At 43.2% G+C, this 14,985-nt stretch overlaps 1 protein-coding gene across 1 annotated transcript; it reads right to left on the reverse strand.

The window, feature by feature from the left end:
- Positions 1–3,356: 3,356 nt before the first annotated feature.
- LOC134601497 (transmembrane 4 L6 family member 5-like) lies at positions 3,357–14,402 on the reverse strand. Its single transcript, XM_063445998.1, has 5 exons — positions 14,220–14,402; positions 13,968–14,033; positions 11,533–11,717; positions 7,151–7,360; positions 3,357–3,567 (listed from the first exon to the last, which is right to left on the reverse strand). Exons 1-5 carry the CDS (start codon positions 14,400–14,402, stop codon positions 3,549–3,551), a joined length of 663 nt encoding a protein of 220 aa, XP_063302068.1. The 3' UTR covers positions 3,357–3,548.
- Between the last annotated feature and the right edge of the window lie 583 nt (positions 14,403–14,985).

The raw sequence follows: 14,985 nt of genomic DNA on the forward strand, positions 1-14,985 counted from the left end.
ACACTCACTCACATTAACTCATTTTTTTTTTATTTACCCCCCCAGCCTCCTTACCTTTGGGAATGCTGGGGGGGTTCTCCCTCTCCCTGGGGTCTAGTGGGGCTGCCGGTCGGGCTGCTGGGCTGGTTGCTGGGCGGGCGGCTGGCGAGGGAGCACTTTCTCTGAGCTGTCTGCTCAGCTCCCTCGCGCGCCGCAGAGTGAGGCTGGGAGGCGGAGCCGGAATATGACGTCATATTCCGGCTCCCAGCCTCACTCTGCGGCGCGCGAGGGAGCTGAGCAGACAGCTCAGAGAAAGTGCTCCCTCGCCAGCCGCCCGCCCAGCAACCAGCCCAGCAGCCACCAGCCCAGGATGTCTGTTAGCCGCAAGGCTAACAAGGCATTTGCCCTGGGCGTTTGGGGGCGGCTTTTTTTGCCGCCCCCTGGAAAATGCCGCCCAAGGCAAATGCCTTGTTTGCCTCGCGGCAAATACACCCCTGCATGTCCCCCTCATTTTGGCCCTGCACATGAAACAATTCTTGAAGAACGACAGTCTTTACATTGCAGGGATTAAACACCTCTAGTGCCTATCAAACTGAAATACTGAAAAACTAAACTTTTAATCAGATGGTTTCATGTAAACCAGCTGATTGGCACCGCGTGGCGTTCTGCCGTACATGTTGACTGGCCTCCCAATGCATTCCTATGGGATCGATCCTAATGATCTCAGTCAAGGAGACGTGCCAGCAGGATGGATGGAGAAATGCACAGCAAGGGTTGAAAGCTAAGTAAATCTCACCCTTTGAGCCCTCACATGGTAGGGCACTACTACCAAAGCTAGATTAAAACTATAGCATTAGGAATATACATTTGTGTGACGGTACAATCCGTTACTCCGTCAAGCATTCCTTTCTTCCCATAAAATAATATTCCCAATAATCCGCAGGAATAAATACTGCTGGTATCGTCAAATAATCCACACATGAGCCAAGGCTTAATGCTGGAACAGAACTTTACTGGAAGTAACAACAACAGGCATTCAAGCTACAGTTTCTTTTATGCCCTGCTCCCATGAAGGGGAGGGACACACACGTTATCTACAGTAGCCAATAAAACAGAGGTTACAGCCCACACAAAATCCTCCCCTCTGCCTGTGATTCAATTACCGTATTTTTCGCTCCATAAGACGCACCTCACCATAAGACGCACCTAGTTTTTAGAGGAAGAAACCCAGAAAAAAAATATTCTGAACAAACTGTCCCATAGTGTTTCTTACTATGGGACAGTTTGTACAGAATATTTTTTTCTCCCCTGTCCCATAGTGTCCCCCCCTCCCATAGTCTTCTCCTCTCTCCCATAGTCTTCACTCACCCCCTCCCCATAGTCTTCACCCACCCCCTCCCCATAGACTTCATCCACCCCCTCCCCATAGACTTCATCCACCCCCTCCCCATAGACTTCATCTCCCCCCCCTCCCCATAGACTTCATCCCCCCCCTCCCCATAGACTTCATCCCCCCCTCCCCATAGACTTCATCCCCCCCTCCCCATAGACTTCACCCCCCCTCCCCATAGACTTCATCCCCCCCCTCCCCATAGACTTCATCCCCCCCTCCCCATAGACTTCATCCCCCCCCTCCCCATAGACTTCATCCCCCCCCCTCCCCATAGACTTCATCCCCCTCCCCATATTCTTCTCTCCCATACTGTCCCCCTCCCCTTGTCCCATAATTACTTACCTGTCTTGTAGCGTTGGCCGGCAGCACAGGGCGCACCGCGGTAGTGGAACTTGAATTTCATGTTCCGGTTTCCGGCGGGACGGAAAGGAAGTGCGCACTCAGCTTGTGCACACTTCCTTTCAGTCCTGCCGGAAACCGGAACATGAAATTCAAGTTCCACTACCGCGGTGCGCCCTGTGCTGCCGGCCAACGCTGCAAGACAGGTAAGTAAAGCTTCATATTCGCTCCATAAGACGCACAGACATTTCCCCTCACTTTTGAGGGGGAAAAAAGTGCGTCTTATGGAGCGAAAAATACGGTATCTTATACAATAGAAGATGCAATTATCACAGACAGGAAAAATACAGTTTTTACAGCATATTCATAACTTCTAAAATATACATCACATTCACATAAAATATATATATATTCACCATCAATCCATTCAGGGGAACAGCATATCAAAAAATGGCATGAATCAGACCAGGGGTTCAGAAGTTAGTAAAGTATCTTTTGGGGCCCGGCTGGCAGCATGGCTATTTTGCCCAAACCGGTTTTACAGAGCCCTCTAACCTGGAGACAATGGGGAAAATAATCCCATTATATCCAGGGATAGAGGCAGACTCCATTGAGCACATGTTACCAGTAAAACACAAAAGGATACAAAGATACATAACTCCTATCATACTGAATTTAACGGGCCAAATCTCCCAGGGTCTATAGTCACAGGGCAAGAGGCGTGCAAGCAGTCCTCTCCAGGCACAAGTGGCGAAGAGCACCTCGTCACAGTAATAAATCCTGCATGGAGACACTGAACTTTCCTCACAGAGATACATTAATTAAATGCATCTCTTTGAGGAGATGCTGATTGGCCAGAACAGAGTTTGGCTCGGCACCCGGCCCACCTCCTTGGCTGAGATCATCAGAATTTACAATCTCAGCCAATCCAATGCTTTCCTATAAAAAAAAGTAATGTGATTGGCTGAGATAAGGAAGTGGGTGAGGGGTAGCGGAGGTACCAGCAGACTGTAAGATTTTACTATATTTAGTGGGGGTCAGGGGGGCCTAGATAGTGTTTTCAAAACTGTACGGTCAGGAATACATGTTTGTGTTCCTGACCCTATAGTGTTCCTTTAATGAGGAATGGTCCAGAATTTCTGAAAACCGATGTATGAAACGGTTATAGAAAACCGTTACCTATGGTCATTGCTGGTCAACAAGATGGCTGCTAGGAACTTAATCAAAAGGCTCAGACACTTTTCACACATAGTTGTTGGACATTTACATTCAGTTGGGTATAAATAAACACTGACAACGCATTAATAAGATTATTGAGTTTAATAGGATTACCTTGATCTAACTTTAGGATTACACTGTAGGTGTCGGAGGTGTGACAATCCTAAGGGGTTAACAAACATCTTCCTGCCATCAAGGCTACTAAACCCGAAATGCTGTGCTATACTCACCCTTCTAATGAATTAAATTGCTCCCTGGAGATGACTTAAAAAGTAAACCAACTGTACATCCAGTAATATTATCATATTGAATAAAATGACTAAACAAGAATTGAAGCACAAGTTAAAAAAACACCTACAGGTCTTTTTATTAGCATAAACTAATTTATACAAATTACACATTAAAATTAGTGTAAAATAGTCTCATATCTGCTAGAAGATGAGAATGGCTCATTCAGGCCCTCAGGCCGTCATAGAAACATCCAACTGCTCAGCAATGTCCCTTATCTTCCATGCAAATGAAAGGTTAAACTCAAATCCCAGATAATCACTTTCCACCTTTTAAAGGAACTTGTTTTTTTTGGTGCGGAGAGAGTTTTCGCGTGAAGAGTTTCAAATATTCATGGTAATTCTATCATCCTGAAAAAGAAGGAAATACATATTTACTAATGTAAAAAACATTATATAAATAATGTAAACCCACCTAGTATAAATAACTGTAAGATATCACCCAACACTTGTATTGCTAGTAGTAAGCTGCACAGCCAGGAAAAGGTATTTAATACTTTTAACCTTTTAACTTTGCCTTAAAGGGACACTTCACTTTCCAATTAGAAAATAAATAAATCTCAATTTAGTTGCTATAGCCCCAATTATTATTATTATTATTATTATTATTATTATTATGATATTTATAGAGCGCCATCAAATTCCGCAGCGCTTTACAATGGGTGGACGAACAGACATGTAGTTGTAACCAGAAGTTGGACGCACAGGAACAGAGGGGTTGAGGGCCCTGCTCAATGAGCTTACATGCTAGAGGGAGTGGGGTAAAATGACACAAAAGGTAAGGATAGTATTAGACTAGTGACAGTTGCAGAAGAGGATTCAGTCGGGCGCTATTAACAGTTTAATTGATACCCTTTTATGAAGAAGTGGGTTTTTAACGATTTTTTGAAGGAGTGGAGACTGGGTGAGCATCTAACGGAGGAGGGAAGCGAGTTCCACAGGAACGGTGCAGCCCTCGAGAAATCTTGAAGGCGAGGATCAGAGGTGGGAGTACGGGCAGAAGATAGATGTAAGTCTTCAGCAGATCGTAAGGGCCTAGACGGGACATACTTGTGTATAAGGGAGGATAGGTAGGTGGGAGCAGCATTATGTAGACATTTGAAAACAAGAACCAGAATTTTAAATTGAGCTCTATATTTTATGGGAAGCCAATGTAGGGACTGACAGAAGGATGTGGCATCGGAGGTGCGGGCGGATTGGAATATGAGCCTCACCGCCACATTCATTATGGACTGTAACGGCGCAAGTTGGGAGCACGTAAGACCACTGAGAAGCGGATTACAGTAGTCAAGGCGAGAAAGGACAGTGGAATGAACCAATATCTTAGTCGCATCTGACATTAAGTATGGGCGGATGCGCGCAATGTTTTTGAGATGGTAATGACAGGATTTGGCGATAGATTGAACATGAGGCTTGAAGGAGAGGTGGGAGTCAAAGAGAACACCTAGGCAGCGAGCCTGCATGGTGGAGCTGATGGTAGCACCGTTGACTTGGAGGGAGACAGACACAGGAGTAACAACACTTGAGGGGGGAAAGACCAGAATTTCAGTTTTGGTCAAGTTTAGTTTAAGGAAGTGGGCAGCCATCCAGTTAGAAACAGCAGAGAGGCAGTCAGAGACACTAGTCAAGAGGGACGGGGAGAGATCAGGAGAGGACAGGTAGATTTGCGTGTCATCTGCATTGAAATGATATTGGAGCTAATGAGTTTACTAAGGGAGGCAGTATAGATGGAGAACAGTAGGGGACCAAGGACTGAACCTTGGGGGACAACAACAGAATGGAGTTGGGGAGAAGAAGCAGAGCCAGAGAAAGAAACACTGAAAGAGCGCTTGGAGAGGTAGCAGGAGCACCAGGAGAGAGCAATATCTTGTAGATCGATATTGCGGAGGATGAGAAAAAGCTGTTGATGATCAACAGTGTCAAAAGTTGCAGACAGGTCAAGGAGAATTAGGATAGAGTAGTGACCACGAGATTTTGCAGCGAGTAGATCATTGGATACTTTGGTCAGTGCCGTTTCCACAGAGTGCTTGAAACATGAAACATGCATGCATGTAATTGTTTAATTTTTTTTATGGGAGTATGCCGATAACAGCTTGAAACAGCTACAGATCTCTTACAGTGAAGGAGTTTAAGCATGCGTGGGATAGGCATAAGACTATCCTAGCTATAAGATAAGGCCAGGAACCTAATGAGAGTATTTCGAAAATTGGGCAGACTAGATGGGCCGAATGGTTCTTATAAAGCCAGGGACTAATGAAAGTATTTTAAAAATTGGGCAGACTAGATGGGCCAAATGTTTCTATCTGCCGTCACATTCTATGTTTCTATGTTTCCTGTCTGCAGCCTTTGCAAGCCCTCCCCTTCTTCCTAAGCCCAGAGTTTCTGTGGCTGTCCAATCACAGTCTTCCCAGTGCAGCACAATGCAAAGCTAAACAACCAGGAAATAAAGGAACCGGTTGTATAAATGACAGCCAGTGAGGTGTGACAAGGCTAATTTATAAATGTGCCAATTTCTATTAAAATCTGCACTTCTGCAATCTGCAGGTCTGTTCATGGTGCAGAGAAAGAATGGAAAATAGTTTTTTTTTTCTTGGTGGGGTAAAAAAGTTGTTTGGTTTGCCATGATGGAGAAAAGACCAGCCCAATTATGTTAGCTGTATCTGCTGTACAATCAAATAGGAGGAAAAGAACAGATAATTGATGGCCGTGTCTGGCCTTTCCTGGTCCCTCATAGAGATGCATTGAATCAATGCATGTCTATGGGGAACGTTCAGCGCCTCCATGCAGAACATGGAGACAATGAATGCCAGTGCTGGACACAGTGCAGCACTGGATAGGAAGCACCTCTTGTGGCCATCTGAGTGGCTGCCACTGGAAGTGTTCCTAGGCAGCAATGTAAAGATTACGTTTTCTTTGAAAAGGCAGGGTTTACAATGCTTAGCCTCTAGGGACAAGGAACAACTACATGAAGCACACTTTTATAACAGTGTTTATTCATTTTCAGGCAGTCCGTTACAGTTAAGGAATGAGAATATTCTTGTTCGGTTAACATGGCATATTTGAGCAGTCTTAGCAATATTCTCCCTAACAGGATGTCTCTCTTTCTTTTACGCACTCTAAACAATATCTCATAATAAAGTGTCACAAGACTGCCACGATCACATCTTGGACAAGTGCCTGAGTATGCCGGCCCATTTGTGTGACGAGTTAAACTTGTTTTTCCCAAATCACATTTTAAACATAGAGGTCTAGGTCAGTGGTTCCTATTTCTCACGACCCAGCAACAGTCCAGGTTTTGTCAGTATCTCCATTGGAATAAAAAAAATGGAAATATATAAATCCTTGATTGTTGGTGGGCCATGAGAATTGATTAGGGAACCACTGATCTAGGTCATTAACGGTCTTACACCTTGAACCTTGTTAACCTATAAAGTATATTGTTTGAAATCACTAATTATAAAATACGTGCACTGAATCTTTTGACATTGTTTGAAATATCTTTTGCACACCAAGCCTCGTATTAACTCATAGAGAACCTTGGCAAGATACAGCCATCACAAGATGAACCAAATACATGTTATAGAAAACGAGAGCAAGTTACACAAAATAGTTTCTAATATTCTAATATCATTTTCTATATCATTTATCACCGCCAACACCACCACTATCTCAAATAAAAGCTGTTTTTTTCCATTTCCCTTTTTTCTGGTGCCAGGAAGCAAAACAAGCAAGCATTGCATAGGTCATTTGTTTCATGATTAGACAATATGTTTGTTCAGAAATCAGAAGTTCAGAAGATCACCTGATCTATCTATCTATCTATCTATCTATCTATCTATCTTTGTTTACTAGAAAACTAGAAAACTGGAATATATAGTATTAAAGGCCTATAAAGATATCTGTATTTCTTTAACCATGGTAGATGTATACTTACTTTTCCTTGTCCCTATTTTCACTTTTTTCATTCTGACACGTTCCACAGATGCAGCCAAACAGACCATTCACCGTCTGAATGGCACACAGAATAATTTCAGCTCCAGTTGCCACCATGATAATGGAGAAGAGAATTACATTGAACAGCACCACGTTTGGGGGTGCCACACAGATGTTCCAGATATCCCGGTGCAACAAGTAACTCTCATTGCTGTGAGATAAAGAGAAAAGGTAAATGGATCACAAAATCTCGGAAAAAGTTTGTTTATGTTTTAAAAATAGCCTCCTATTACATGCGTATTATATGTAAATGAGGTTGGGGGAGATGTTGATTTAGTATTGTTTGTCTTTTTTTTGAAATATATTTTTATTTTATTAATAAACATTTTTTTTTTTTTTTTTGCAAAATCAAAGGTAATATCATGTGGAGAGATGCAGGTCTCTGACCTTCATGTCAAGATGTTGAGCTACATAGATTTCTCAACTATTATTACAGAACCAGGAGACAAGCAGGTTCCGAAGTGGAAAAAAAACAACAAAGGGTCTGTAGCCCCACTGGGCAGTTTTTCGTCTGGAAAGTGTGTTATAGCCAGGCAGCTCAGGTGTTGTGGGGTTATTGCGATTTGAGGAAGGGAGGCCTTATGTATGTTGATCTACAAATATAAAGATAGGCTAGAATTTGTCCTCACAATGTAGTGTCTATGTAACGTAGCAGGTCTCACGTTTTCCAAGTAGTGCCTCCTCACCTCCCACCCGCCCCCGAACTGTAGAAACATGAACAAAATGTGAAACAGGTAGATAGATTATGACTGGCAGTATAGTGACTTTGTGTGAACAGCGAAGTAGAAGAGAAGTAAGAGGTTGTGTAAGAGGTCGATAGGTCATAGGCTACATAGTTATGTGGCAGAACTTACCCAATTGAGTGATCTGGGTGCTGATGTCTCAAGGGTAGGTCATTACTACATTATTTGTCATGTGGTAGTAGTATGCTCGGGATCCCGACCGTCTGCCCACCAGCAAGCAGGGTGAATAGGCTAGAGATAGGGCAAAAAAGAAAAAAAAGGGAGAGGGAGTGGAATGGGGGGGAGGGGGCTTCTGCCCGTGCCACCAGGTACTCGCCGCACGTGAGGTGGGTAGGTGTTGCCCCCATCCGCTGCAGTCATGAGTTCAGTTTGTTGTTTCCCAGGTCAGGCCATTGTTGGTGGGCTCTATTGTCGTATAAAAGGGTCTGGAAATCAGCGGGATCTACCCATGGTGTGGAAGATAAGTTCCTCCATCAAGCTTAATTCCTCCATGCGTTAAAGTGTTAGAGGTGGAGGTCTTAGACTCTTAGCTACATTCAGTATCCGTATGGTTATAAACTATTTGTACGTTGAGAAGCGGGTTTTGGTGTAATGCAACAGGAGTGGAGCTGGCCGGAAGGGGGTTGTCAGAAAATTTACATGATCTTATAAATTGCTAAATTGTGTTCCAAAAGGAGCGAATCAGAGAGCACTCCCGCCACATATGTAGGAGTGTGCCCCTTCCCGTCCCCATCTGCAGCAGCTGTCATAAATGGATGGGTCAATTGTGTGCATTGGTTGAGGTGTCTTATGCCAGAGTGTCCGTAATTTGTAGGCAGTTTCCTGAAATATGCTCGAAATTGCGCAGTGTTGTGTCAGGTCAGAAATATTTTGCCATAGAGGTGCTGTGAATTCCTCTCCAAGGAAAGCTTTCCATTTCCCCATAAAGCTCAGTGGAGGTAGCCCCCTGCCTTGCTAACAGATCTGGATCTATGCAGGTAGCCTTGAAATTAGTAAGATCCTGCCGCAGGTTTGCTTTTTGTGTGATTGAGTGGAAGAACTTTACTAATTACGTATAGCAGGATTGATGCATGAAAGACAGAGCATCGCTATTATATAGACTCGGCAGAGATCTGACTTTACCATATCCAATCAGGTGTCTAACTTGGGGGGCAGTGTTCACCTAGCATTTTCTGAAAAGTCCTTGCCTCCATCTCCAGTGGAAAGCTTGGATTGTATATTATTGGGTACAGGAAGGAGTGGAAAGATGACAGCCCCATTCTTGGTAGCTTGAGAGTACCATATTTAGAGTGTAGCGCATATCAATGGGTGTTTGGCGGCTTCACCTTGTATTGGGTCTAGTAATGGTATAACAGTCTCTCCATTATTGTCGCATCAATCTCTTTCCAGCCCTTAGAGACCTACTTTTTGGACCACTCTACCATCCGTTGAAGGTGGACCGTCCTATAGTACAGCAGGAAATCTGGGCGAGGTAAGCCATCCTCCGATATGTGCGCGGTTTGGTTTTTATCTATTTTTACTCCCCCAAAAAATATCTATGCAAGATTCCACTGATGTCCACACTGTTCTGCTTCATTTTGGCACCATATGATTGCACATATTTATGCAGTATCTTTGTATATATGTATATTTTTTATATATTTCTTGTTCACTTAGTCATTTGGTGTATAGTGTTGTGGGAGTTCTTATTGCTACCTGGGTCCATCTGGTGCTTATCCACACATCTCTATGTTCAGAAATGAAACCAGGCAGCACTTACTTTTGACCACGTCATTGCCTAGCAACGCCTAGACTTGTTTTACGACTTTGTGCCTTCTAAATTTAAGTGGATAGTGTGCACTACCTCTTTACCCTTTTATATAGAATATGAGCATATCTCTGTGTAGTTGAGGCCAACTACCTCATTTTCTGGGAGCTTAATCTACTGCTGGGGAGTGAGGCTGGGGTCCTCCTCTTCCTGGGTTGCAATCTGTTATTGGGGAGGTAGGACAACTACCTCCTCTTCATTGGTTGCAGTCTCCTGCTGGGAGGGAGGCTGGCTACCTCTGCCTCCTCTCCCTGGAACCTCACCTGCCGCTATGGAGGGAGACCAGTTACCTCCTCTCTCTGGGTTCTGCCACTAGGAGGGAGGCCGACTACCTCTACTCCCTGGGATGCAATCTGCTTGCTGGGTAGGGAGTTTGGCTGTCTCCACCTCCTCTCCCTTGGCTGTAATCTGCGACTGGGGAAGAAGTCTGACTACCTACTCTCCATGGGTTGCATTCTGCTGCTAAGGTTAAGGGCCTTACCAGGCCATTTACTTCTGCATTTCGCACTGAAACTCTGAATCATCCGAGGAAGAGTTAGAGGATGGCGTACTTTCCAGATCCCTTCCAGATCAGTCACACCCCCTCTGCTGATGGATTGGCTCAGAAGAAAGCCAATCCCTCTGATACTCCTCGTACAAGGACACTGCACAGGTGCTAGCACTATCCCTCTACATGAATCCCAGAATATGTGCAGGGATCTTCCTCTCTGCTACCAGGGTCCTCTGAAGCTTGACTGGGGTATCGGAGGACCTCTTACACCAGACCAGGCTGCAGTTAATTTAGCTCTGGAGATCCTCTCATAGTCCTAGAGACAGAGCATGCAAAATGTCAAAACCTCCTTTTCTGGGTGTACTCTCACACATAATATATCAGTGTGGACACACAAACAAAGAGATATGTGGAATAGGAGAAAAAAAAATTCCCCCCCAAAAAAGTAAAAAAACGAAAGAGAACTGGACTCACCGTGCATCATAAAGCAATTGCTCAAGCAGTGTATTCAAATCCACAAATAAAGTACAGAATTAAAGGCTGCTACTACCATTTCTTTGAAACAAATATTTCTGGGTAATCCCTTTCTCAATAGAAGGGAATAGACATCATGCATCGAGAATGGGATTACAGCAAAATGATCATCACCGAGTGACCTCACTGTCCAAACAGCTCCCTGATCGGAAAATCCACAACCGAGTCACAGCGTGTTAAAGCTTTACCAGGTTTTGGCACATATTACAAAAGGATCCCTGTTGTAATGCTTGTCCTACCAGCCACTTTATCCATTGGGCCAACTTTTCTCCATTAATTAACATTAAGTCCTCATGTGTTAGTTTAAAATAGCTCATTATCTGATTGCATAAGAAGATTTTCATCTGTCTTTAAATTATATTTATCTCTTCATAAAATATTTTTTATTTTTTATTTTTTGCTTAATTTTTGAAGAAAAAAAACTAGTTAAGCAATGTTCTAGCTTGTGTGAGAAATATTACGGGGCTTCATGGTCATAGAATTTTCAATAGTTCAATTTACAGAGCATTTTTTTTCGTGCAGGCTGTGTCAGTCACAGCTAGGGGAGGTGTGGCTAGGGCTGCACTAACAGAAACAAAAGTGATTTATCTTCTAAATTGCAGATAATTGATCAGTGGAACTGCAGGGACGTCATCTATACACATTTCATTAAGCTAAATAATTTATATCTCTTTGAACCCGCAATTCCCTTGGATTTGAAGGTTATTCCGGGATGCGGCAGAAAGTCTATTCATATCTTTTAGATATACCTGATTGTTTTCAGCTCTTCACTAAATGGACGACCCCAGACAAGTGAAGGTTTGCTTAGATCATCAGTGAAATAAGACGAATCAAACTGGCAGACTGGTCCTCTCAGCAGTCCAATGATAGACATAAGAAAGCCAAACAGAGCTCCACCGATTCCAACCAGAGCAAGTAAAATGGACATCAACATCTAGGGTTAGAATAAATAACAAGTTTATTTAAATCAGATAGTACCATTACATTTCTGTTTTTATGTACGGTAAGTGAAAGTTCCAGAATAGAAGTGTTACTTCTGCCCAGAAGTGCTCATTTTATTTACCATTGAGTTGAGGCTTCTGAGAGCTAAACGTGTAACTGTAAGTTCTGATCAGTTGTTTGGGATACTACAGATGGGCCAACTGAGGCTGACAAAGCACACGCGCTCCATTATGACAATCATGACTGCCCATGAAGTGATCTTGCACTAGTGTATGGGCTTAAAATTACTTTAACAAACTGTAACTCTTAATGCACCCTAAGTGCAGTCAAACAGTAAAAATTCTGGACCTTGTAACTAAGAGCTAAAGATCACATACCAGCGTTGGACATACCGCCAATACAGTTAGTGTAGCTGCACCGCGGCCTGCAAGCTGCAGGAGGCGATCAGTTGACTCTCAAACTTGTGGCCACTTAATGGACATCTCTGATCAATGGTCTGGTTGGGTGCTATGGACTTTTAACAGTACAACTTGGCCCCTGCAGTCCTAGGAGGAAGTGAGTTAAGGTCACTTCCTCACAGCTAACAGAGTGCCATGCAGGGAGGCAGAAATAATTGGGGAGAAAGCCTGTACCAGACTCCCAGGCCATGACCTTTTACCAGCAGCCAGATTCACTGGACCCCATGGAAGTGAAAAGATATGGATACAGGAGGGTATTAAACATATGTAAAATATAACTTCTATATGTGTGTGTCCATGTGTATCATTATGTGTATATATGTTTGTGTTCTATGCGTATCTGTGTTTGTGTCCCTTTTTGGCACAACTTTCCAAGGGGTGGCAAAAATTGCCGCTCCTAAACGCCAGGCAACTTTAACAAATGGCTTGTTGGCTTAATGTGGTTAGGGGCCTGAGAGCCGGCCAGTTGGCCACCTTAGTGACCTCCGAGGTGGGCAGCTGAAGGCTGTGTAGGATGGAGGTGGCAGCAAGGGAGCTGTAATCTTCCTGCTCTTCTTGCTCGTCTCACTCCTGTGCCCTGCAGTGATGTCGGGTGCCAGAATATGACAAAACAAAGGAGCAAAACAAGAAGAGCAGGATCATAGCAGCCACCCTGGACGCCAGGGAAAGAATCCACTCCTGCTCATCCAAAGGTAGGGAGTCTCGGTGGGCTTGAATCAAAATAAAAAATATTAATAATTTGTGAGTTAATGAGAAAATGTCTGAGTGTGTCAGTGAATGTGTGGATGTCTGTGAATGGGTGTTTGTAAGTGTATGTGTCTGTGAGTGAGTGTCTGTCAGTGTATGTGTGTATCTGTCAGTGTGTGTCTGTCAGTGAGTGTCAGTGAATGCATGTGTCAGTAAGTGTGGATGTGAGTGAGTGTGTGGCTTTCACATTATGTGTGTGTCTTTGAGGGTGTGTGTGTCTGTGAGTGAGAGTGTGTCTGTCAGAGCATGTCAAATAAGTAAAGGGATGTGTCTGTGAGTAAGTATGTCAGCGTGTGTCTGTCAGTGAGGGTGTGTCACTGTCAGTCAATGTGTGTGTCTGTCAGAGTGTGTGAAATCGGTGAGGGTGTGAGTTTATAAGTGTGTGCCTGTCAGTGAGTGTATATCAGTGTGTGTGAGTTTGTTTGTGTCTGTGATTGGGTATGTCATTGGGTGTCTGTTAGTGAAAGTGTGTTGCTTAAACAGTGAGGGCCATAAAAAATCCTTGCACCAGGACCTTTTCCACCACTGCATGTATACGACCTATGGACTTTATAAACAGACTACAGGACTACCTATAATGGAGACCATAGACCCTGTAGTTTTCCGACCACCTGATAAATTCAGATTTTCTCATTTAAAGGGACACTTCATTGCAAAAACACCAAATAAATAAAATCACTGTTTAGTATATATACACCACACAAAAAAAACCAATGCATGCATTCAATTATGCATTTTTTTTTCATTGGGGTTATATTTAGCTTGCAAAACCTGCAGTTCTCGTCTGCTGCCCTTTTTAAGCCCTCCCCACCTAATAATTTGCAATGTGAAATAAATACGACACACTCTTCACACATGAAGCTTTTCAGTACACTAGAGTGTGTGAGGGGTCTTAAGTGTCCCTTTATATCTTTTAAAAAAATCCCAGTGATAGCTTTTAAAGATAGGGTACCGACCAACCGTAGTCGCATTCTTTTTCACTTGGTTATAGTGTAACAACCCTGTTAGATACCCTGCATTGTTGAGTGGTTTCTTACCCCACAACGGTTGCTGCAACAGCTCATTCGTCCTGTAGCAATGATATGAATCGCAGGAAATAGTACCTGCCATAGAAACAGATTAAATACATCATGCAAAATGACAAGGAATTAACCCAGATACTAACTTTGAAGAGTAACTTACTAAAGACAATTACTATATTAAGGATTTATATTACCATTTATTTATGTTCTTCTAAAACTATATGATTAATCACTGCCCACCACTTGTTAGAAAAGCTGTGCTCTTACCAATAGACCACCACCGATAACCCCACCGAGATTCCTCACTTCTTGGGTGATCTGCTCCTCAGCATTTTCTAGATATTCTCTGCTCCCGTCTGGAAAAAACATCATAAGATTAGCAGCCACACAGACGAGGCTTACGGGGAACAAGGACACCCCAATAAACGTAGAGCACTTTCCAGTACACATGATCGAGCAAAATGATTAAAAAGAGCTTGAATATCCCAGTCAAATCTTTTGTATAAGGAACCTATCCAGCTAGCAGATAAGGTATCCCAAGTTACGAGACTCTGGAGTTTGAACTTAGCATCAAGTCAAGTGATAACGTAAAATCACATGACATTTACATTGCTGTATTAGAATATTTATGATCAAGGGTTTGGGATATACAGTAAAAATGTTTACCTCAATTAAGCATTGTCGGGATTACTGTAGATGCCCAACACGCAGAACTTAAGTAGAAAACAAGAAAATACCTAAGACGTATTACCGGGCCTTAGAATGCCCGGATTTAACGTAAAAAGGCAAAAAGACACAAGACAGGGAAAAGCCAAGACAAAGGTAAAACGCAAATGATAAACAAGCCAAAGGTCAAGGAATGGAGATATCAGAATAGTGGGGAGTCGAGCCAAAAGTCAAGGAATACAGATATAGTCAATAAGGGAAGCCAAGGTTAGATACACAAGAAATCAATACAAGGAACGCACTCTCGGATAACCAACTGGAAACCACGACAGGGCACAGAGAAATGGACAAACTAGGTTTAAATAGC

The sequence above is a fragment of the Pelobates fuscus genome, chromosome 3 (genome assembly GCF_036172605.1).
Source record: "Pelobates fuscus isolate aPelFus1 chromosome 3, aPelFus1.pri, whole genome shotgun sequence".
Taxonomy (NCBI): Eukaryota; Metazoa; Chordata; class Amphibia; order Anura; family Pelobatidae; genus Pelobates; species Pelobates fuscus.

Bases quoted from the DNA above. Each gene is read 5' to 3' on its own strand.
- LOC134601497 (XM_063445998.1), bottom strand. From the start codon at position 14,402: ATGTGTACTGGAAAGTGCTCTACGTTTATTGGGGTGTCCTTGTTCCCC. The intron at 14,034-14,219 runs GTAAGAGCACAG...TTTCTATGGCAG, and splicing joins TTATCGGTGGTGGTCTATTG to GTACTATTTCCTGCGATTCA. The intron at 11,718-13,967 runs GTAAGAAACCAC...TTCTAACCCTAG, and splicing joins GTTGCAGCAACCGTTGTGGG to ATGTTGATGTCCATTTTACT.